This window comes from Coptis chinensis, chromosome 4, assembly GCF_015680905.1.
Source record: "Coptis chinensis isolate HL-2020 chromosome 4, ASM1568090v1, whole genome shotgun sequence".
Lineage (NCBI taxonomy): Eukaryota > Viridiplantae > Streptophyta > Magnoliopsida > Ranunculales > Ranunculaceae > Coptis > Coptis chinensis.
In genome coordinates, this window is record NC_141459.1 from 7,692,471 (window position 1) to 7,714,445 (window position 21,975).

The following is a 21,975-nucleotide window of genomic DNA, read 5'->3' on the forward strand; positions in this document are numbered from 1 at the left end:
TGTTAAAAAAAATGCAAATAAGTGCATTTGCAATTAATTAAAACTTAAAGAAGAAGTTGTAAGGTTTAAGTCTTTTCCAGAAGTGGTATAGAACATTAGAATTATAGATACAGTCCCCTCTTCTTTCATGGCACTTCACAACAAAAGATTGTGGGCCGTCCCTCTCAGGCCAGAGGCCCAATGATGAATGATAGGGCAAGCAAGCAGCATACTCACAAGTCACAACCTTTATAGGGCCTTTGTGGGCTTCTCGCAACGAATTATAGCTTGGGCTGTGAAACTGGGTAGATTTCTTATTCTGTCACTTGACACTTGACATAACGAGAAGTTTTCCCAAGAAAACCCTACTACCTTTTTTATTTTCCCACCAAAATTGTTTATCTTTTTTTTTTTTTTTTTGGATGGTGAGTTGGTGACAACCAAACTTATCAAACTAATGAAACACACGTGTAAGTAGTACTGTAGACAGATTCCTGTCCATTTCACACAAGTTTCCATTTACTTTAAAAAAAAAAAAACAGACATATCCACTTTTTTTTCCACCTCACCCTAAAATTCAGTTTTTCTGTTCCCCTAAAATAAGAAACCAAACACAAGAAACACAAGAAGAAAAATAAAAAAAATGGTGTCGGATTCAGAACTAATACTACGACTTCGTGAATTCCTAAAGACATCGGATTTAAACACAACGACAAATGCTATTGTACGCCGTAAGTTAGAAGAAGATTTCGGTATTGATTTATCGGATAAGAAAGCTTTTATTCGAAGTCAAGTCGATATTTTTATTCATTCCCAAGTTGAAAATTTCGATGAAAGTGAACAACAACAACAACTTGAAACCCAACAAGGAGAACAGAAAGTGAAATCTGAACAAGGCTCTGAGTCTTCTTCTGAACAAGTAGTTGTCAGTCAAGAAGAAGAGGTTTCTAGTAATAATGCCAAACGTAGAAAGAAACGAGTGTGAGTCTTTTTTTTTTATTCCCTTTCATTTTCTTTATGTTTTTGATGATTTGGGTGTTGTTAATTTTTATAAAAGATTGTTTTTTTGTTGTTACATGCATGATTTGCGGCTTTTAATAAATATATATAAAGTAGGATTCATTTTTTGTTGATTATTATTATAATGCTAATACTAACTGTTGGTGTTGTGTTGGTTAGGACAGACATTAAATTTGATTCACTTTTTGAGTAGTAGAGAATGTGGCATATTGGTCAGCATAGGTTTATACTTTATACTGAGTTTTAGTTCTACAAGGAAGTAGTAAGACTAAGAGGATAGCACATTAGTGCAGTCTCTCCTTGCAAACCATAAATTTGCAAAAATGTGATGAGGAAGGAAAGAGAAAAATAATGAATGGAGTATGAGAAGAGTTGAAGGTGTTGGATAACAATATTTTTAACTCTAACCAAAGTAAAACTAGAAATCTGCTGGCAGTGTAGACCGACATTAGTCCTGACAAACTTGATGCTTCTATTACTGACTGTCAATGTGAAGAAAGAATTTTTTGTTGTTTGCGATGGAATTGTTCAAGGTTGGGAGGAGATGATCTTTGGAAAAAAAAATCGCTTTCTAGGGTTTGTTTTGTTGAATTTGGGTGGAGAAAGAGGAAGGCAGAAGAGAAGAATAGAAGAAGAAGAAGAAGAAGAAAGTGTGACATACACTTTTTAGTGGGCGCGGACACCCAATTATTTTTTAGCCCCCTAATCCCTTTTGACCTCCTAATGCCGGTCGAAAAAGAAAAGAAAATGCTGCTCCTTCCCGTTCACAGTGTCTGCCAAAATGGTGTGTGCCCTACTCAAGCATTTTGTTTTTTCACCAGATGTAACTTTTGACGGGAAAAGATCCATCTTCACCATTTATAGGATTTCTTTGTTAGCGTTGCTCTGGGCCTCAGGGAAGAGCTTATGGTGGATTGATTTAAGGATTTTAAGCCCTTTAAAACATTTGTCATGTGTGTCAAATTCATAGAAAAGTAATGGTGCTACCACTCTTTTAGTCTTATATGATATAAAACAGAGGATTTACTAAATTCTTGATATAATTATGGTGGTCTTATCAGTCTAACAATAATGTCTTTACTTGTATTTATTTAAGACATGTGAGTGAAGAAATTTACTGTGAATAAGCTCGGATCCCTTTTTCTTTTGTTTATGTACTGTACCATTTAATGATGAGGAACAAGGGTTTAGATTTAGAAAAAATAATATGGAAATCCTTGATAGAAGAAAAAAACGAAGAAAATTGAAGAGTTTAAACGACGAAGAAATTAAGATTGAAGAAGATGAAGAATAATCGGAGAAAGATAATATTAGGGTTTGAGATAATTGATAATTTGTTTGATTGAATAATTGGATTCCTAAAACTGCTAACATTGCCCTCCTTATATAGATAAACCAAACTTGATAACCAGAAAACCTAGACTTCTAAATCTAATTAACTGAATAAAAGAAACTACTAAATCAACTTACTAATTATACTAATCATAATTCCTAAAAGTGGCCCTTCTCATCCTGCATCATTTAATGTGGTTCTTTCCATTTGCCTTAATTTGTAGCTCAAACAATAAGAACAAAGATATCAAAAGAAAAGGTAATGGTGGTGGATTTAACAAAGTATGTAGCCTCTCTCCAGAACTTCAGCAACTTCTTGGTGTACCTGAATTAGCCAGAACTGAGGTATTAATGGAGATTTAATTCATTAGTTCAATCCCTTCAATTTCGTTGTCATTAATTTCTGTATCTTGTTTTTAGGTTGTCAAGCAACTTTGGGCTTACATTCGAGAGAACGATTTGCAAGATCCAAGCAACAGGAAAAATATAAAATGTGATGAACCTTTGCGTTTGCTCTTTCGTGTTGATATTATTAACATGTTTCAAATGAATAAGGCTCTATCCAGACATATTTGGCCTTTGGATTCGGAGAATGGTATTTCTTCTTACTTGTGTACACTGCTTAATACCACGCAAGAGTGTTGACATTTAAATGGGGGGGGATGGCAAAGGATGAGTGGACTAAGGGGTACCAACCTCATTGGCATGTCTTACTTAATATACAGATGCCTAATCTCCTCTGTTTCCTTACTTTTTGCTTTACTTCATCATCATTGAGACCCAGTTTTACTGATAAAAAGAAAAATTTATCTATGAGGATGTAGGGATGTGTCAGTCTAGTGTGAGTGTACAACTCAACAATAATTTTTCTATGGATAAGTGGATAAGCAAAGGGACAAATGCAATTTCTTTGATTATTGCTTCCCGGAAAAAAAAGATTGTCTTTTCAATGTAATCATGAGTGTTTACTATATAGATCTTACCCTTATCTCTTATTGTAAAATTTTGTAAGATATTGATTGTACTTTGTTTATCCTTCAGTCACGTCGACTGCAAATGAGAAGCAACGAAATAAAGAGAAGCCTGAAGGTTAGAAAGCTAAATTCAAGTTTTTCTTTTGTCGCGAACAGATGTTAGAACAATTTTTTACCCCGTTTTTGCATCTAAAGAAACAATATTTAAGGGAAGAATGTGTTATGACTGATTTTGGTTGGCTCTTTGTGGAATTGTGGTCCTTTTAAGCCACTAGCAAGGTGATGGCTTGACTGGTTTCTTATCTGTTTTAATGAGCAAAGTATTTTGCATTGCAGATCTTGTATTGTCAATCTTAAAGAATGTATTTTGTTTTGTATGATAAAGTATTTTTTAGAAGATTAGAATCTATATAACAAAGAAGGGTGGAGTGGGTTGACAAATTCCACCTCATAAGGTGATACGTGGTCGTGCACCCCCTAACCATAGCCACTAAAATGTTTTTATGTTTTTCTGAGGTGAGTTAACAAGTTTTTTTGGGGTGAGTTTAAAAGTTTTTCTCACCTCACCCACCCCATACAAAAAAGGCCTGGACTATTTTTGGATTGAACTTTTATGGGTTGTTGGGATCTGGAAACATGAGTATGGGCTCATTTTAAAAAAAAAAAAGTGGGGTAAGGCGCCACAGATTGTATATCTGTCGTAACGCGCCATAGGCAAATACTAGTTAACAACAACAGAAAGATATCATTAGATAGGGAGGGTTATCTAAGGACAGACATTATGGAAATGAGTTGGAAGTTTTCCTTATTCACCTTCCAATGTCTCAAATGATTGCTCAATGAAGAGATCTTCAAGTTAGTTGTCTCTTTATGAAGCAAACATGGGATAGTTAAAAATAAGACATAGTCCTCAATATTGACAAAGTAGTAAATCTGGAATTTACACACCAGGTTACATGTGAGGCAGATATTGATTATTGAAGGTGGGGTTACACGTAGGGGCTTTTTTTTGCCTCTAAAAACTCTCTCTACAGTTTTTTAGATCTATGAAAACTAGTTGGTGAATTTTACCGATAAAGAAAAAAGTAAATCTTGAATTTAAAGTCCAAAACTGAGAGATGAGGAGAGTAACAATCTTTAAGGGAAAATGAAGGAAGAAGTAATTAGTTGTTCATATGTGCGTTGCTCGCAATGATGAATTTAGCGAGTTTTATTTTATTTTTATTGTTTTATTATTATTTTTAGATAAGTAAACTAGATATGAGTATGCTGCTTATGTGTTTTGATAATAGGTTATACATATTTTTATATTTATATTTATAATAGGTTATCATACATTGAAAAAGTAAACCATCTTAATTCTAAGCAGCGGGATGCTAAAAACTATAAAGAAAACTATGCTAATTGACGTGAGGTTTTAATCTTGTTTTGTTTGTGCCAAATTTGAAGCATTGTGGCCATTGGCAACCTAATTGAATTAGTTCGTTTGTTACGTGCTCAACATGCTTTTGTTGATTCTGGCTCCAAATTTTGGAGTTTGCCTTACCATCAATTCAATTCTTTTTGTAAATCGGGTTGATTTTAACCTATCCACAAATAACAGCTACAGTCACTTCAGCTCCAAAGGAGAAGCGAAAGCAAGAGAGACATGAAGGTTTGAGAGAACTGAATGTAGGTTTTTTGTCTGTGACAAACATAAGCTAGTTTCTTACCGCTTGTTATGTTCAGATGATGATGAGTCACAAGTCAAAGAGAAACGGCAAAGACGAGCGGGTTTAGGGTTTCTTGCTCCCCTTCCTCTTTCCGATGCTCTAGCGAAGTTTATTGGCACCGGTGAGAGTATATTACCGCGCTCTACTGTGGTAAAGAGAATATGGGATTACATAAAAGCAAATGATCTCCAGGTATGACGCTTCTTTAATACTATTAGACCTCACAAATCTGATTGCTTGCATATATTTTTATGGGTATCATTTAATCTTTTACCTATAATATGTAAATAAATACCCATAGTTATTTTAGCAAATAAAAAATCTCACTGATAGGAAGTTATGATTATGATTATTAGTTTGTTTAAACTTTAAAGTTAAATTAGAAATTGAAATTTGTCCTTTTATGTACTATAGCATAATCAGTAGTATCTTGTGTGTTTATTATTGAAAAAAAAAACTATCTTGTGTGTTTATCTCTTACAATGTTTATCAGTGGGCCTCCCAACTATAACCATTGGGATGGCAGATACAAGTACGGTCTTACGACATCTCCATGCAGAATATGTGTATGGTTCAATATTGGGTGTAGATGTTTTCCCACCATGGGGATCATTGTCACAGAAATCAACTCACTTGGACTTTTCTTACCTTGTCAAAGATTGTCATCAAGTTTGCTGTCCATAATTTCTTGTTTCTGCAACTCTCTTTTAACAGGATACATATGTGATATTCAGATGATTTTCTGTGGGGATGATTTCCCTGATGTGAAATCTTCTTCCATTAAAATTCAGCCTTTAGCTCATTGTCTATGTTTGTTGATGGGAGAGAGGTGCAGTCTTCGGAAGAATGTGACATTATTACGAAATAATCCGGACTATTTTTGTTATTAAAAAGACTGATGAATCTGATTTATAGTTGCTTTCACACAACGATGCGTGACAAAAAAAGTAGTTTGTGTTTCTTATAGCTCATTAGTTGTATTTCTTATATGATGTCCCCCCAAAAAAAAACATGTTCTTGTAGCTTTTTTGTGCGACTAAGTACCTAAGTCTTTGGTATCTTCTTTTTTCCCTAATTGTTGAAGGATCCAAACGACAAGAAGATGGTACTATGTGATGATAAACTGAAAGAGCTTTTTGAGGTCGACTCTTTCACTGGCTTCACGGTTCCAAAGCTCTTAAAAACTCATTTTATCAAGACAGAACGGTGAGTTGTTTGTACTGGTATCAATGTTAACGAAATGGAATTGGAAATTTTGTTTGAGTGTAATTTCAAATTTTAATGATTGCTGTCGTTTGCATGTCTTAACTCCATATCCAGCAAAAAAGCAATTGATTATCCAAAAGGAAATCACTAGTTTTTTGTTTTATGCATTCAAAAATCAAATGTTCATATAATTAGCATTACTTTTTTGAAGTTTTTTCTTCTATCTATTTATATATTCTATTTGTATATCCTCACTCTCTTTTGACAAATTTTTTTGAACTTTAGTATTTTTAGAGTGCTTAGCTTCTTTGCACAATTGCACGTGTAACAGAAAGAAATGTTGGGACTTGGGAGCAGGAACACTATGCAGTATTGTAGTGTGACATAACAATAGCGGATTAAACTGGTATCAAACTTATAATTGAGTGCTTCTACTCAACTCTGTGAGTAAGGTATGAAATCAGGTTGTCATTTAATTCTTAATCTACTTTCAATTGAGAGCCTTCAGCCTGCATGAAAAACTTCTTTACTATCACCACCATCGAGTTAAATTGTCAGACGAGATGAGGTAGCTTTACCTTGAGAGTTGTAAGAATAAGTATCATGATACTAAGTCCATTACTCATATGAATAAGTGTTGGATAATGGATGGATATAGCATCATTCAATGAAGGCTATTTGACCAGCAATTTATACATATGTATGGTTGCTGAGGTGTAGATTGGTCCTCCTTCCCTCTCTCTCCTGCCCCCTTTTATCTTCGAATACCAACTATGCAATCAAAATCGCCCCTAGGTCCATCACCTATGCTCTATTGCTTGCCATAGTGCCTAAGGCTGCGTCGTCTCATGCCTCGAGGCAGTTAGTGTGGTGTATATATTACTGTTGTTTTGTCTGTTGATGACGGTACCTTCAGCTCTACGTGATATTGTTATTGTGGTCAGTTGATTTTGGGAATGTTTATCAAGTGTTACTACTTACTAGGCCCCATTTGGCATTTCTTAAATCGAATGGGGAAACACTTGAAATTGCTTTTCTCTTTGATTTGTGACTTACTTCCTTTTGACCATTACCTTGTTTTGAACTACAACCATGTTCAACTTGTCGCCAAAAATTATTCAAACTGATATGCATGGAGTATGGAGTGCATATTATTTGCCCAATATTTCTTGTAAGGTTAGGTTCTTGTTTATTATTCTGTGTGCGTTCCTACAGAGAATTTATGTGCATAGAATGTTTCTGGATTGGAGCTAGTGATTTCTTATAAATTAGGAATGAGTGGCACTTTGCATGTAAGCTAGTGATATATGATTATATGCTAGTCTTCTGCCCATCTAGACCAACTACGAAGTCTCTCCTTTTCTAACCTCTGGGACCTTTGGTGTGCAATCTCTTTTTCTTGCTTACAGCGTTCCTCTTAAGTATCGCCTTTGGCTTTTAGCAGGTTTTAGTTTTTGAAGTTAAAAAGATTCAGTGTAAAATTTCTTCAAAGGGGCGACCCTCTTCCTGAGGTTGCACTTTTCACCCAATGTGTATTCCAGTGCAGTAGCCAGTAGGACTGGTCAATGATGCACCCTCACTTGATTTCTTTGTGAGGGTACTCTGAGGAATTACTCACCCTTGCAATGAATCGGACAATTTGTTCTGCACACCGCTATATTACCCAAACGCGTTTAGAATTAGTGAGAAAAGAGTCCTGCGTGGAGAAGCAGCAGCTCTCTCTCACTGGAATGAATGTCGTGATTTGATTAATCTATAATAATTAAACAGTCCCTGTTCTGCCAATTATCATATTCTTTTGTCTTTAGTTTGTTTCAAGTTTCAACTGATCTTATCTACTTCAAGGACGCCAATATCAACCCTTAATTGGAAATGCAGTCGAATTAAAAAATACAATTGAATACTCTCCATTTAGCATTTCAATTATTGTCATAATGTGGTGTTGACGCTCATCGGAAGTCACCAACAATTGAAAAGTTTGTTTTGTCGTCAATCGATAATATTTGTACTGATATTGATGCTTTATTCCTCACATTGAGAATTTTAATATCCTTTACTTCTGCAGTCCTGCTCATCTCACTGATTAAGACGTGCAATTCTTATTATCTTGAACAAACTTGAAATGAACTAAGATTGTTGCTATTTTCAACCTTAGAATCTTTGATAAGAGCTGAGAGATCCCTTTTTTTCTATTTTTGAAGGAAGAGCAATGGTAGGTGAGTACAATATATTCCACTAATAAACATAACTAGCATCTGAAGGACCAACTCTACCACTGTATTTTGTAATTAATCATCTTAATCATGTTTGAGTGTTTGACTAACATTATAAAATATGACATTGTCAAGTTATCATCATCTCAAGAGGTTTTATTCCTAAACCAGGTTCTGATGATCCTCAAACCTCAGAACACATGATCTCAATTTTAATTGGTCAGTGCGGGAGCTATTAACACGCCTTGCACCTAATACCACATATGTTTGATTTTAAAGGTAAAGAACGTGAGTCTACCTGGCTATAGTTCTATGTGTTTAGTATGAGCCATGGTTTAACATTAACATCATTAACAATAACCAAGATCAAAAGATTGAAATATGCACTTTCTTATTATCATGCATTTATTTAGTGTCACTTTAACATTTTAGGAGAGATAGTTCAAATGGAAATTTACCAACTTTTTTCATTTGCAGCTAGCATAATGCGAGATCGCCAGTTAACTATTTGAAATTAGGGTTGTGTTAAGCATATTAGACCATGCGTTGACAATAGACATTGGACATCACTAATTTCGTGGTTAACGCGTAAACTAACATTTTGATGGAATAGTGCTTGTTATTTCATTGGTATCGATGTAAAACTTCAGGCATAAAATTGAGAATTTATTAGCAGTAAACCTAGATTCTTTAAGTACATAATCCTTACCGGTAAATGCTTACATTATCAGGGAATAAGAAATTGTTGGCATCAATCCTGAATTAAAGTAGAGGCATTTCTAGCGCTTGTCACTTGTATCAATTCGGATAATAATCATAATATGGATCATTTATAGTGTGAGTTACATTTTATTAAGATATAGTGGACTCGTAAAAAAACTCAAATGTTACATTTTTTTTATCAGGTGACCCTGTAGCTGGTATGGGCGTATGGCCAACTGAAATTGAAATTAAAATGGTCAGTTCTTTATTCCGTGATCAACCTAATAATTTTGAGAATGATAAGTCGAAAAGCTGTCTCATTTGTTTTTTTTCAAGGTATCAACAATTTAATATAGTGGTACATTTTGACAAATATCTCTAACACTATTGGTGTGGAAAATATCTTCTTGCTGACGAGTGAGGACTGAGGACTGAGGACTGAGGACTGAAGTCTTGAAAATCCATAACTTCAAAATTTCCGACGAAATTAATTCTATATGAGTATGATGACTATAGTCATATCATCCTCGATTAGATGTATTTTTCCTCACTTACTCTTAAGTCTTAACTACACTTTATTGAGTGGTTGGCAATGAGTTCTTTTCTCCATCTATCATGAAAACCTGTAAGTTTGTAACGCTTGCCCTGTGTAACAGTTTATTTGGATTAAAATAGAGCAGACTTTTGTCTTTTCTCCACTTTTTTGTGTCTTTTCTCCACTTGTATTTGAGAAAGATGTAACACCGTGAAGAGAACCTGAATTCCATATACAATAATGCAAAATATAAATCAGTAATTCAATATAAGTGTAACAGAATTAAGTAGATCTACCTAAGGTGCGTTTGTTTATCAGGAATTGGAATTGAGGAGTGGAATTAACTTGAATTTTTAGTGGACCACTCACTTTTGGTCTATTTGGAGACGTAGAATCCAATAGAATTTCTAAACATACTTCAATTTTTTTTATTAAGTCTTTGAGCAACTGAGACTGGAAACTAATTAGGAATAGAATGGAATAGGAAACCATTGGAATGGAATCTATTAGAATAGAATTTGATTCCAACTTACAAAATGTGTATTTGGCAAATGTTTAGAAATCATCGGAATTCAATTCCTACTTCAATTAATGTGTTTGGTTGCCATATAGAATCCTCTAACAGACTCCAATTTTTAGTTTATTTCTCCATTTTTGGATTAGAAATAAAAAACCGATTCCCATAGTCTAGGATTCCTTTGGATTAACAGGGGTCTGTCAAAGACTTAATAAAAGGAATTGGAGTCCGTTTAGAATCCAATTCTATTGGATTCTATGTCTCCAAATAGGCCAAAAGTGAGTGGTCCACTAAGGATTCCAGTTAGGGGTGGGAATTTGGCCCTAACGACCTAACCCTACCCGACCGAACCGAATCTAAGCCCTATAAAGCCCCTCACAACTAAAGCCCTCACAGAGTTTAGGGGCCGGGGGGCTGCCGGCCCTAATGCCTTTATAGAGGGGCTGTGGCTAAGATTCTAAAACATAGGCCGACCCTAACCAAGCCCTAACCCGCCCCTGTTTCACACTTTCACTATAAATACACATATCATAATAATTGTCCAACTCTTTTTGTTAAATATTTTCAATTAAAAATAACATTGTCTTTCAGAATTTATCACTTACACCCAAGCAGTACTTCCAATAACTTGTCTTATATAACAAAAACTTGTCAACTTAATGTACCCACGAAGAACAATGAAAGCACTAAATTTAATAAAAATAAGACTTTATTCCTTCGATCATCAAGTCAAAGTTCATAACTTATTATTCTCAATTTCTTTTCTCACTTATTTCTTATAAATTATATTTTTATTCACATCCAAACCAAGTCTAAAACTAAAGATTTCCTTCCACACAATTAAAGCAAAAATACTGAGCGGCATACATTTGTAACATAAAACCAAAACAACCTTTCAATGAGGAAAATGACATTTGTAATCTCAAACCTTTCTCCATCACTGTTCAAACGCCAATATTTTCATTTCCATATACAAAGCTTGAATCACTTTTAAATTAGAAGAAAGGTAATATTATATTTGTTTGAATCTATTATAAATAATTTATGATATTACAAATAGTTTAACAACTTCCATGACCCCTTTAACCAAAACTATTATGTTTTCTTCTTTATATATATTACTTCTTCCTTTAAAATGATAATATAATTATTTGTCTATGTATTTCAATTTAAAATGTAATTTTAGTGAGGTTTGAAGACAAGGAATAACAAATTCAACTCTCGATGTCTTGATTCATTAGATTGTGGATGTGCAAGATTTTAAATTTTGGACTTATACAAGATTATTACTAGATTGGTTGGACTTTGAGTTTGTAGATTATTATCAGATATTTTGTAATATAAATGAGTTTTAAAACCGATGTAGTAAAAAAAGAAAAATATATATAGTCCGCCCTAAAGCCTTTAAAAGAGGCTTTAGAGGTAGGGTGTGGCTCGAGGTTTAGATTTAGGACCCGCCCGACCTGCCTTATGCCGACTTTAGGGGGAGAAATGGCCGCCCTAATATTTAAAGGGCTTTAAATGTTTAGGGCCGGGCTAGCCCGACCCGGCCCATTGCCCACCCCTAATTCCAGTTAATTCCACTCTTCAAGTCCGATTCCTAGTAAACAAACGCACCCCAAAGGAATTCTAGACTATGGAATCGGTTTTTTAATTCTAATCCGAAAATGAGGAAATCAACTAAAAATTGGAGTCTATTTGAGGATTCTGTATGGCAACCAAACACTTTAATTGAAGTAGAAATTGAATTCCGATGATTTCTGAATGTTTGTCAAATATATATTTTATAAGTTGGAATCAAATTGTATTCTAATAGATTCCATTCCAATGGTTTTCTACTCTATTTTATTTCTAATTAGTTTCCAGTCTCAGTTGCCAAACACATTCTAAAAGTATGTAATATTTAATTTCATTGTATACTTGTAGTAACTAGAAGTGTATCTACCATTAGTGCTAGAAAAAGAGTTCTATACTTCTACCATTTTTTAGTACGTGCTAGCTAGAAATTGATATCGGATTATTTAAAAACCGTAGTAATTTTTGACATAAACTTTTTTGAAAGTTGTGATTCCAATCAGTCAAATATTGTGGATCGTATGAGATTTCAATTTAGTGATAAAGACAGAAATGAAAATGAGAATATCGTCAATACAAAAAACTCCAAAATTTTCGTTTCTGTTTCTATAGAAAGCTATATTTTTCTGTTTTATTTGATTATCTTATAATGAGGATGAGATAATTCTGAATGGGGATAGTTTATTCAAACAAGTATTTTTTTTTATCCAAACCCAAATGAGGAAAATATTGGATTTTTTTGGTGTCGTGGAATGCTTCAAAAGTTCACAAAATTCTACAGCTTAAGATTATCCATTAATTTGTTAAGACTAAGTCCAATGGTGAGCAAAACATCAAATATCACGGAAATTCTAATCCAATGGTGCGTCAAAACACTAACCCGCCAATGCTATCGGTATAAGTTTACCTATACATAATGTCAATTTTAACGAGATAGCGTCAAGTCTACATGCCTGTATAAGTGGTGGTTAGAAGAAATATATACATGCCTGTATAAGTAGTGGTTAAAAGAAATATATATATATTGTCCACACGCCTTTTGAGAATGGCCGCTAGAGAGTCTATAACTTTAAAAAAAAAAAAAATCCTCTGTAGGGGGTCAGGTTTCTTGGAGGTGCAGTCAGCACTGGTTCATCTTTTATCATGGGCCTTACTCACAAGCATGTTGAAAATGTTATGACTTTGATGGACCATTTAGCTATATTGGATGATCCACAGTGTGAGTTAGCGCTCTTACGTGTTTATGCTGGGCTCTCTAAGTTGGTCTTTACGATTTGTACTTGTCCACCATCCTTTTTAGAGAGACAACTAAGACTTTTGATTGGCATCTTCGCAGTGTTTTTCAGGATATTGTGGTTTTTTATGGTTCTGACTTCGGTGATTTGCAGTGGCATTTATCGACACTCCCGTTACGCCATGGTGGGTTAGGTGTTTATTGTGCCACTGATGTATCTACTTTCTCTTTTGTGGCCTCCCGTTGTCAGACTTATGAGCTTCAGAACCACATTTTTAAGAGTTGTGGGCTAGTACCTTTGGATGAGATTCTTGAGGTTGCTAGCATTGCATTGAGTCTTTGTATACCCGATTTTGACCTCAGTTCTATGGCTGTGAATGCTATCGTCCCCTCAAAACTACAAAAAAAATTGGCGGAAGCGTTTTATGGTAAGATTGTTGTTGGTCTTGAGAGAGAGTTTGTGTTATCTGCTCTTCAGAAAGCAGTCATTGGATGCTTGCAGTTAGAACATGCAAAAAAATTTCTACTTGCTATTCCGATGGAGGGACTTGGACAATGTATGTCGTCGGTAGAGTATTGTTCTATTCTCCAGTACCGTCTCATGATGTTTCCTTTGTACTCTGATGGTGGTCTATGCCCTGTTTGTAAAAAGAGTAGATTAGATGTTTTCGGGGACCATGCAGTACATTGTAGACATTTTCCAAGTTTCAAATACCGACATAATCATGTCAGAGATATTTTATGTGATGTATTTTGGAGGGCTGGAGTACAAGTGAAGAAGGAGGCTCCTGTGAATTTTCTCACTGATCCGAATGAGGAGAGATCGACACTTCAGCCTGCGGATGTATTAATCTACAGTTGGTCTGAGGGGAAGCATGCGTATATTGATGTAACTAGAGCCTCTCCGTTGGTAGGGCTTGGGAATGGAGTCTTTGAGGTGGGAGAAGCATCTAATAGAGCAGTGACATGAAAAATTGAGAAACGCGAGTAGGCTTGTAGAGCTAACCAACATTGTTTCATTCCTTTCAGTTTTGATATTTTTTGGTTTCTTGGCACAACAATCTGTTGAGCTCCTTAAGAGATTGCAGAAAGTTATGGATTGCAACGTAATGACAATTGGTTCTAACAAGTTTGTTTTTAGGAGGATATGATTTGCTATTCAGAAAATACTTGCGGCGCAACTTGTGACACGCTTGTCCTAATTATTTATAAACCTCATTATCATTATTAATAGAATTTCCACTTCATTAAAAAAAAAAAAAAAAAAAAAAAAAAAAATCCCATATGCATACCGGCAAGTTGTGAAAAAAATCATTGGATTTGGAAATGTTAAACCCCCGCTAACTCTATACACTACACTATTGTAATTTGGTTGGATGGGGAACGAAACCATTAGACTTAGCCTAAACGAACATGACCTGCTCAAAATAATACATCATTTTTGCAGCTCCAGCCAAAATAAAATTAAAAATCAAACAAATTTAGGAGTTAAATTTTAAAAGCATTTAATTAAGCATATAACAGTTTATTATAAGTTATAACAACAAATCATGTTGCTACCTTTGCTATTTTGTTTAATCAAGTAGTTGAAGACTTTCATTAGCAGGCTTATCTTTCATTAATCAAGTAGAGTTCAGGATTTCAGGGGAAGATATTGGTCATTCTAGAAACAGGCTTATCTTTCAAGATTCCCCGACTTGAATGAACCTCACCCAATTGGTACGAGAAAAAATTTCAAGACATGTGTGCAGAAAACATGAATCAGTACTATTCAAGGCCGACCAATAACTGTCCACACATAGAAGCCCAGAACCACTTAATAATTAAAAACAGTACACAAAAATAAAAAATGAATAAAACTAAAATTCACTTAATAATGAATGAATTGAAAGCAATGGAATCTAATGGCTGTGACAACTTGTCATTTTCTATGAACAAAGAAAGCATCTTCTACTTTCTCTCTCCTTCTTAAACACAATCTCACGAAAAAACAAATCAAAACATGGACCCACAATTTATAGAATCCTTATCAACAAGTTTCCAAAAATCCGAATAAAAAAATTGATGGCCCAAACACCTGTATGGGCCCAGTACTTTGTACTATCTCACATGCGGAAACCCGAATGCTCTCTGACACGTGTTTGGAATGGAATCGAAACAATTCCTTTCAAAGAACCCACAGGAAAAGCGTGTTTAGGAATCTCACCGTTCTTGAAGATCCAGTACCACTTGGTGGAATCTTCAATCTCGTGGGAGAGAGATGGAATGGGCTCTTTTTGTGTGTGACATATACACATAATAATTGTGGCTATGCATCACTCCTTTCATCTATAATCTGTTTACTTTGGACTGTGAAAGGGCATGCTCGTGCATTGTGGTCCATATATGTGAACATTGGAATAAAAAATATATATATATTTATACCATATTTTCTTAAAAACTTGTACCCTTTAGTTTTGAATAAATTTCAGCTTAATGTATATTTTATAGCCTCATTTTAGGTTGGAAAAAAATATTTTCTCTTCAAAATTAAGTCAATGTTATGTGAGAAATCCGATGAATATTTTTGGCATTTTGGGAAATTGAAACGTGATTGGAAAATTAGTATATGGTCGGAAGTACACTGATTTTGAAACTGGATCGAAAATATTTGGAATTTATTGCAATTCTAAGCATAATTCCAATTTTTAAAGCTATCAAGATTCTGACAATTCTGAAATCCTAAACTATGCGTTATGCCCAAATTTTGTGAATGAAGCAAATTAGTTTTTATGAAAATTGTTTTTCTTGTTAGTGATTTATTGGCAAAATGGTTTTCTAGCGAGTTGATTTAACCATTGTTTGATTGCACATTGCAAATAAAGAAATCTTCTTCTTTTAGTAGCATTTTACACTGAGAATTGATTTCTAGCCAAACCGCTTGGGCAATTAATTACTTACACTCGCGGGCAAAACTAGCAAACCAAATTAAATTGCCGAGATATTAAATTTTCTTCTCACGATTAATTAAAAAATTGTCAAAATATGGAATTTAATGAGAAAACGATTTTTCTACCTACCAGTCTGGCAAAGATGCACGCGTTCATTTAACTTTACAAAATTTCAACTTTGCATTGAAGGTCCTTAGAACACGTTTAGCAAAGACGATGCCCCGTGGAAGTAGGCATTTTCCTTTTTGAAATTGTCTAGTGCAAAATGGCACCAACACCTATAATCTCAAGTTCTCAACCTCACATTTCCACTCCCACTCACCCGCCCCAAGTTGAAATAGCTTGTGCAATATACGTGGTATACTTACCATGACAATACATGATAATTAGTTAACTTTTGTAAATTTTTAGCAGGCAAATGGTAAAAGGGGTGTTTTGTATTGTGATATAGGTGTTATTATAGCATACTAAATACATTTACTAAATACATTTGGTTTTAATAACCCTATGGGATATTAAAATAGCATATCTCTAGTCAGAGACGGAGTCAGGAATCTGAGTTTGGGGTGACAACTCTTGTAGGGGTAGGGGTAATAGTTCAAACTTACGTGCAGGCTCTTGTAGATTCAAACATTTCTTACAATATATTTTAACTAATTATAACATATAATAATTATTTTTCCAAAATTTTAGATCCATCACTGCCTATAGTCCTATACCAAAACAAAATTAAAAAAAATGGCATGTTGTAGTGGAGCTATAAGTTTTGAATGGAATTAAAGTTGATATTAATTTGAATTATAGAAAGTAAGGCTAATATAGTAAGCTGACATTAAATTAGTAAGGTGGTAACTAGTGAAACTTTCTTTCAAACCGAAAAGCTTCATAAACTTTACCGTGAAGATTCCTACCCGTATTAGTCGCTTAGAGTTTGTTGAATTGTTTAAGACAGCTCACCACATAGTTATCTAGCCCTAAGATTCTGCCCTTCCAATCTCCGTCTATTCTCCACATCCCATAAACCTTATTTTGTCCCTATGATTATCTATTATTTTTTCAATCTCGAGATACTTGTATCGATCATCTCGAGATGCAAATCAATGATGAATAATAGTTAATTAGCTTACGACTTAGTTTTACAAAAAATAGAAAAAAAGATTCCGATTTAACCCGAGTTAAAAGGTTGAATCAACTGATGAATATATAATAAGGCTATATCTCAAAACAGCAAAAATACGTGGAGAATCGTTTTAAATATAATCTCGTTGTAGAGAATCGGCGTTGTTATATTGTCCACCGAATCTTCCTTTATTTAATTAAATATCCAACTTTCTGGTTTCCAAAAACTGCTTTCTACTTCTTCTTCTTCTTCTTCTTCTTCTATATAAACAAACACATATTCTTTTCTCTTGCTTCCTTCTTCTTTGTTACAGAGAGAAAAAAAAAAAATTATTATTACCAATGGGTGCAAATATGTTAAGCCTAGAATATAAGCCTACAACACAAACAAAGCAGCAAAATGTTTTGTTAAGAGAGATATCAATGATAAGTAACGTAGCAGATAAGTTATCAAAGGTTGATGGATTTGTATCTAGTTTAGAAGAAGAAATAAAGAAGATTGAACCTTTTAAAGGTGAACTGCCTCTTTGTATGCTTCTTTTAAATGATGGTAAGTTTTTTTTTTTTTTTTTTTTTTGGAAAAGAGATGGGCTTTTGTTATATATGTGGTTTTGATGATTGTTTTTTTAATTATTATGTTGTGTAGCTATTGTTGGGTTGAGATATGAAACAATGCAGTTGAAAGGAAGATCATCAGATGTTGGAATGAGTTTGATTGAAAATAATTTTGTTCCTTTGAAGAGTAATATTAATAATATTTCTTCATCTGAGAAAAAGGAAAATGATCTTAGAGATAAGAAGAACTGGATGAGTTCTGTTCAGCTATGGAGTCCTAATGAGAATCAGAAACCTGCCCAAGAGGTAACTTTTTTTGTTTTTGTTTTGTCTAATTTGTTTGATTTTTATGAAAATTATGACAAGTTTATTTTTTTTTAAATGTTTGTTTTGGTTTGATTATAGATTGATAAATCTGGAATTACAAGTGAGGGAATTATTCATAAAAATGGGGGAGGAGCATTTGTGCCATTTAAAGGATTTTCGGGTTTTATGACACCGAGAAGGAAGGATGAGAATGAAATGCAACTAGAACCAGCACTGTCTCTTTTATCTCCTGGAATGAAGAAATTGACAAGAATTGAACACAGTACTTGTTTGATGAATTCAAAGAGCAGTGTTGGTAGCAGAGTTGTTCCATCTGTATCAACTGAGAACACTCAATCTACTTTGTCTCATAATCCTATTCAATCACAGGCTCCTAGGAAGCAAAGGAGGTGTTGGTCCCCCGATTTGCATCGTCGTTTCCTCAGTTCTCTTCAGCAGCTTGGTGGTCCTCAAGGTTGGTATATTTATGCCATTTTATGAAATTTAGTTCTAAAATTTGATTCTAGATGGGAATTGTTGCTTTGTTGGTGGTTGAATTTGTGAAGAGGGGTAATTGGTAGTGGTGAATTTTGTTCTAGACTTGTGTCTGGGAAATTGATAGTTACTTTAAAATTCCACCAGCACTTTAGTTCACGATCTTAAGAGAAATGCATAGGTCTTTGATGCATTTATCATAGCATTTTTTTATCTTGTCTTGCATGTATCTGATTCCGTGTTTGCGTGTTCTGTTTTCAGTAGCAACTCCGAAACAAATCCGAGAACTGATGAAGGTAGATGGTCTTACAAATGATGAAGTGAAAAGCCATCTCCAAGTGAGTTCCATTCTGAATTTTGATTTGTTAATACATATTGGTCTAGTTATTTTACTTATGGATGAGCATTAACAATGGTAAATTGCGTTCTTTCAGAAGTTTCGTCTCCACACTCGGAGGTCTCCAGCTAGTGGTCCTACTGCTTCCGAGAGTCATAAACTTTCTTTATTTGCAGCTGTATGGGTTCCCGAAGATCAATGTGGCGCTTCAGTTGTAAGCACTTCTGAGTCCGTGTCTCCTCAAGGTCCCCTTCAGTTGATGGCGAATAGTGGCGGGAGCTCTTCTTCAGGTGGTGACAGCATGGAAGAGGAAGAAGGAAAATCTGAGAGCAACTGGAAAGGTCAATTTCACAAACCCGGCGAAGATGATGAGTAAACCTGCATTCGCCCTGAATTTTGCAATATATAAACTATACATGGGGACTTAACTCTAGAACAAAATAAATAATACTATTAGTATACAAGAAAGCAGGATCCAGAGAAGATTAGAGGTTATGAATTTTTGCAGGCATCAGACCAATATTACTTTTCGGATCCTCCTTTCATTTTTAGTTATTTTTTTATTTTCTTGTTGTTGCGGTGTAGTGAGATTCATGTAAGATCCATGTGTGCATGGAAAAAGGAGGACAAAACCTTCCCCCCAAAATATAAACCTGCTGATAACATGTATTTTCTTATGAGTTACTGTACCTTCTAATCGAATTTGATTTTGCCCATCTGTTTATTAGTAAAGAATCTGAAATCTGTTTGGTTAGTTTCATGTACACTGGCTGCCAAATCATGTGATTTGTATTGTGGAAATTCTAAATGTTAATCTGCTTATAGTTGTTGGCCTGATTTTGACTAGAAACCGATCTCATGAAGTCATGAATTAGAAGAGGATTCTATGTTTAAGTGCTTTTGCACTCTGCTAATGTTCTAACTTTGCAGGAGATTGATTTATTGGAATTATCTTTCGTGCGTTCGTACTCTGCTAGTGTCCTAACTTTGCAGGAGATTGATTTATTGGAGTCATATTTCGTTACTTCAGAAAGAATTTCTTTATGCAGTCTTGAAGCAGAAAGATCAGTTAATCTTTAAACTTGCAGTGCATTTTCTTCATGTACCTGGTAACTTGAAATGCTTTAATGTCACAAGTAGGTTCAGGTAGTGATGAAACTGAGCTTCATAATGTAGGTCCAAACAAGGGATTGCACAAAGGTACTTATAGAAGGGATTACAAAACCATAGATGTACAAATGCTATATATACTTGATCAGTACTTAAAAGCCTAGACCAAAACCTGCTCAACTTGGTCCAACTTTTGTGATGTAAGTTGTAGACTTGTAGCAATGAACATTGGTCCTTTGCTATCATTTTAGCATTTAAATTCCATACATTTAGGGATCCTGTTTTCAGGCTTCCTCGTCACATGATACTGGTTTCGCTAAAATGGTCAATTGGTCATCTAATAATTCAGTTTCTCCAAAACCACAGCCTCAGGCTAGCTAACTTTGACAATAAACATTCACTACAAATTGATGACACGCGTCCTGGATCAAATAGTTATTTCGCTGAGTCGACTGACACTTGTACGATTGATCACAGATTTTAGTCTTGGAGCAAAAATCCTAAAAATGTGGGTGATGAAAATTTTAGCTTCTGTTGGCTTTACTGACGACAAAGGTTGGTGATGAAAAGCAATGAAACAAGATGATTGTCACAGTGACAGCCAACCACATTTTGTTGGTTTCAAGATAAGCAATTCATTCAGTCGACACAAAACTTAACATGTAGTCTCTAAATTCACTTCTACAATGTAAAACGTACGCCGAACAAAAAAATTCAAAGTGTACAGAACATGGACTTCGGAAAAAAAAAGTACTTCGAACTTCATCTGAGTGAAAATTTCCTAACCATCCATGTCTGATACGTCAGTCCAGTGCCTCATATTCCATTATCCAAATAGTTACCATCCATGTTGCTAATTGCTAATATTAGTTCATTCTCCATATCAAAAACATGATATATTGTAGTTAAAATTAGCACAAAAATTGTTCGGGTGGCACCAGACAAGATCTCAACATATCTAAGTGAGAATATTAGCATTGTGGGTTTGGATTCTTTAATCTGATGTTTATCCTGATTTAATTCTATTTATGGTTTCTGGTGTTCTAATTAGCTGTAAGAGAATCTTGTAAACAGTCCACAACATTTCAGAAGGAAAATTCAACTCAATAATGTCGGTAGTTTCTTATCTTTTTTCCTAAGGAATTGGTGCTATAGAAAAGGTTTTATTTCACTATATACATGCTAGTTACCCAACTTGTACAGACAAAAATCACACTCCAAAGTCCATATACAACAAACCTTTCGGCATGTTAATGTCTAATAATCCAGTGTGTGATAATGTCTAATAATCCAGTGTGTGTGACAGAACGATCACTCTCATTAAAAGAAAATAAATCTTGAATCTCTTGAGAAGATATTGTGAGCCCACATGATAAAGCCATTCTAAAGAGAAACAGTTTTTTTTTTTGGATAACCAAATGAGAAACAGTTGATATCTATAAGTTTTCTTCAAGGTTTCAATATAACTGGTGTTTTAATTTGGGTTTGTACCAATTATAACGGTAGCCAGCACATGGGTTACTTAAATGTCAACTAAAGTATGACCCTTCCATGGCCACAAAGAACAAGTTATATCACAAGATTCCATCCATATAGATGCTGATGTTGGATTTAATATGATGATAGCTACTCAATGAAAATGGAGTGGAGAAACCTCGAATGTGTCTAAGATTCTCTATGTGAACTTCTGAGTTCTGACCCATGAATGTCATGTATTACCTTGTGGTAAAAGAGTAAAAATAAATAAACAAAATAAATAAATAAGGGTACCCATAAATAAATGGTGTAGTAGTATATATAGCATTAGGTACCATAGCCGTAGTATAAAATATATTGGGATATTAGTATTTATCGATATTCAATTTTTTGATATGTATCGTGGATATATTTTTTTCTATGGAAATATTTTACATTGTTTCATATGTAAATATCATAGATATATCCAAAATATCAACAAATATTATAGATCTTGTAGATATTTCTTGATATATCATGACATATAATTTATATTTATTTAAAATATAATGATAAATATTAAATAAAATTGTTACTTACACAAAATATTGCCAAGTATCCCCAGATATCACCATATATCTCAAAATATCGGTGATATCAGTGATATCT

At 34.3% G+C, this 21,975-nt stretch overlaps 2 protein-coding genes across 9 annotated transcripts; both read left to right on the forward strand.

Annotated features, from left to right (window-relative positions):
* Positions 1 to 530: 530 nt before the first annotated feature.
* LOC147501612 (uncharacterized) lies at positions 531 to 9,836 on the forward strand. 7 transcript variants are annotated; one of them, XR_015221418.1, is made up of 10 exons: positions 536 to 960; positions 2,556 to 2,676; positions 2,752 to 2,926; positions 3,373 to 3,420; positions 4,909 to 4,959; positions 5,034 to 5,209; positions 6,102 to 6,223; positions 6,555 to 6,675; positions 8,608 to 8,715; positions 9,342 to 9,836. XR_015221418.1 is itself a non-coding variant. In XM_086606663.1 (9 exons), exons 1-8 carry the CDS (start codon positions 623 to 625, stop codon positions 9,343 to 9,345), a joined length of 1,035 nt encoding a protein of 344 aa, XP_086462789.1. In that variant the 5' UTR covers positions 536 to 622; the 3' UTR covers positions 9,346 to 9,394; positions 9,475 to 9,836. The 7 variants fall into 7 exon arrangements, 4 of the variants coding, with proteins under 4 accessions (XP_086462787.1, XP_086462789.1, XP_086462788.1 ...); XR_015221419.1 differs by lacking the exon at positions 8,608 to 8,715; XR_015221420.1 differs by lacking the exon at positions 6,555 to 6,675.
* Positions 9,837 to 17,166: 7,330 nt separating this feature from the next.
* LOC147501613 (Homeodomain-like superfamily protein) lies at positions 17,167 to 19,457 on the forward strand. Of its 2 annotated transcripts, none has more exons than XM_086606664.1 (5): positions 17,167 to 17,598; positions 17,695 to 17,909; positions 18,009 to 18,384; positions 18,666 to 18,742; positions 18,839 to 19,457. In XM_086606664.1, exons 1-5 carry the CDS (start codon positions 17,391 to 17,393, stop codon positions 19,115 to 19,117), a joined length of 1,155 nt encoding a protein of 384 aa, XP_086462790.1. In that variant the 5' UTR covers positions 17,167 to 17,390; the 3' UTR covers positions 19,118 to 19,457. The 2 variants fall into 2 exon arrangements, with proteins under 2 accessions (XP_086462790.1, XP_086462791.1); XM_086606665.1 differs by having other exon boundaries at positions 17,259 to 17,598; positions 18,842 to 19,457.
* Positions 19,458 to 21,975: the final 2,518 nt, after the last annotated feature.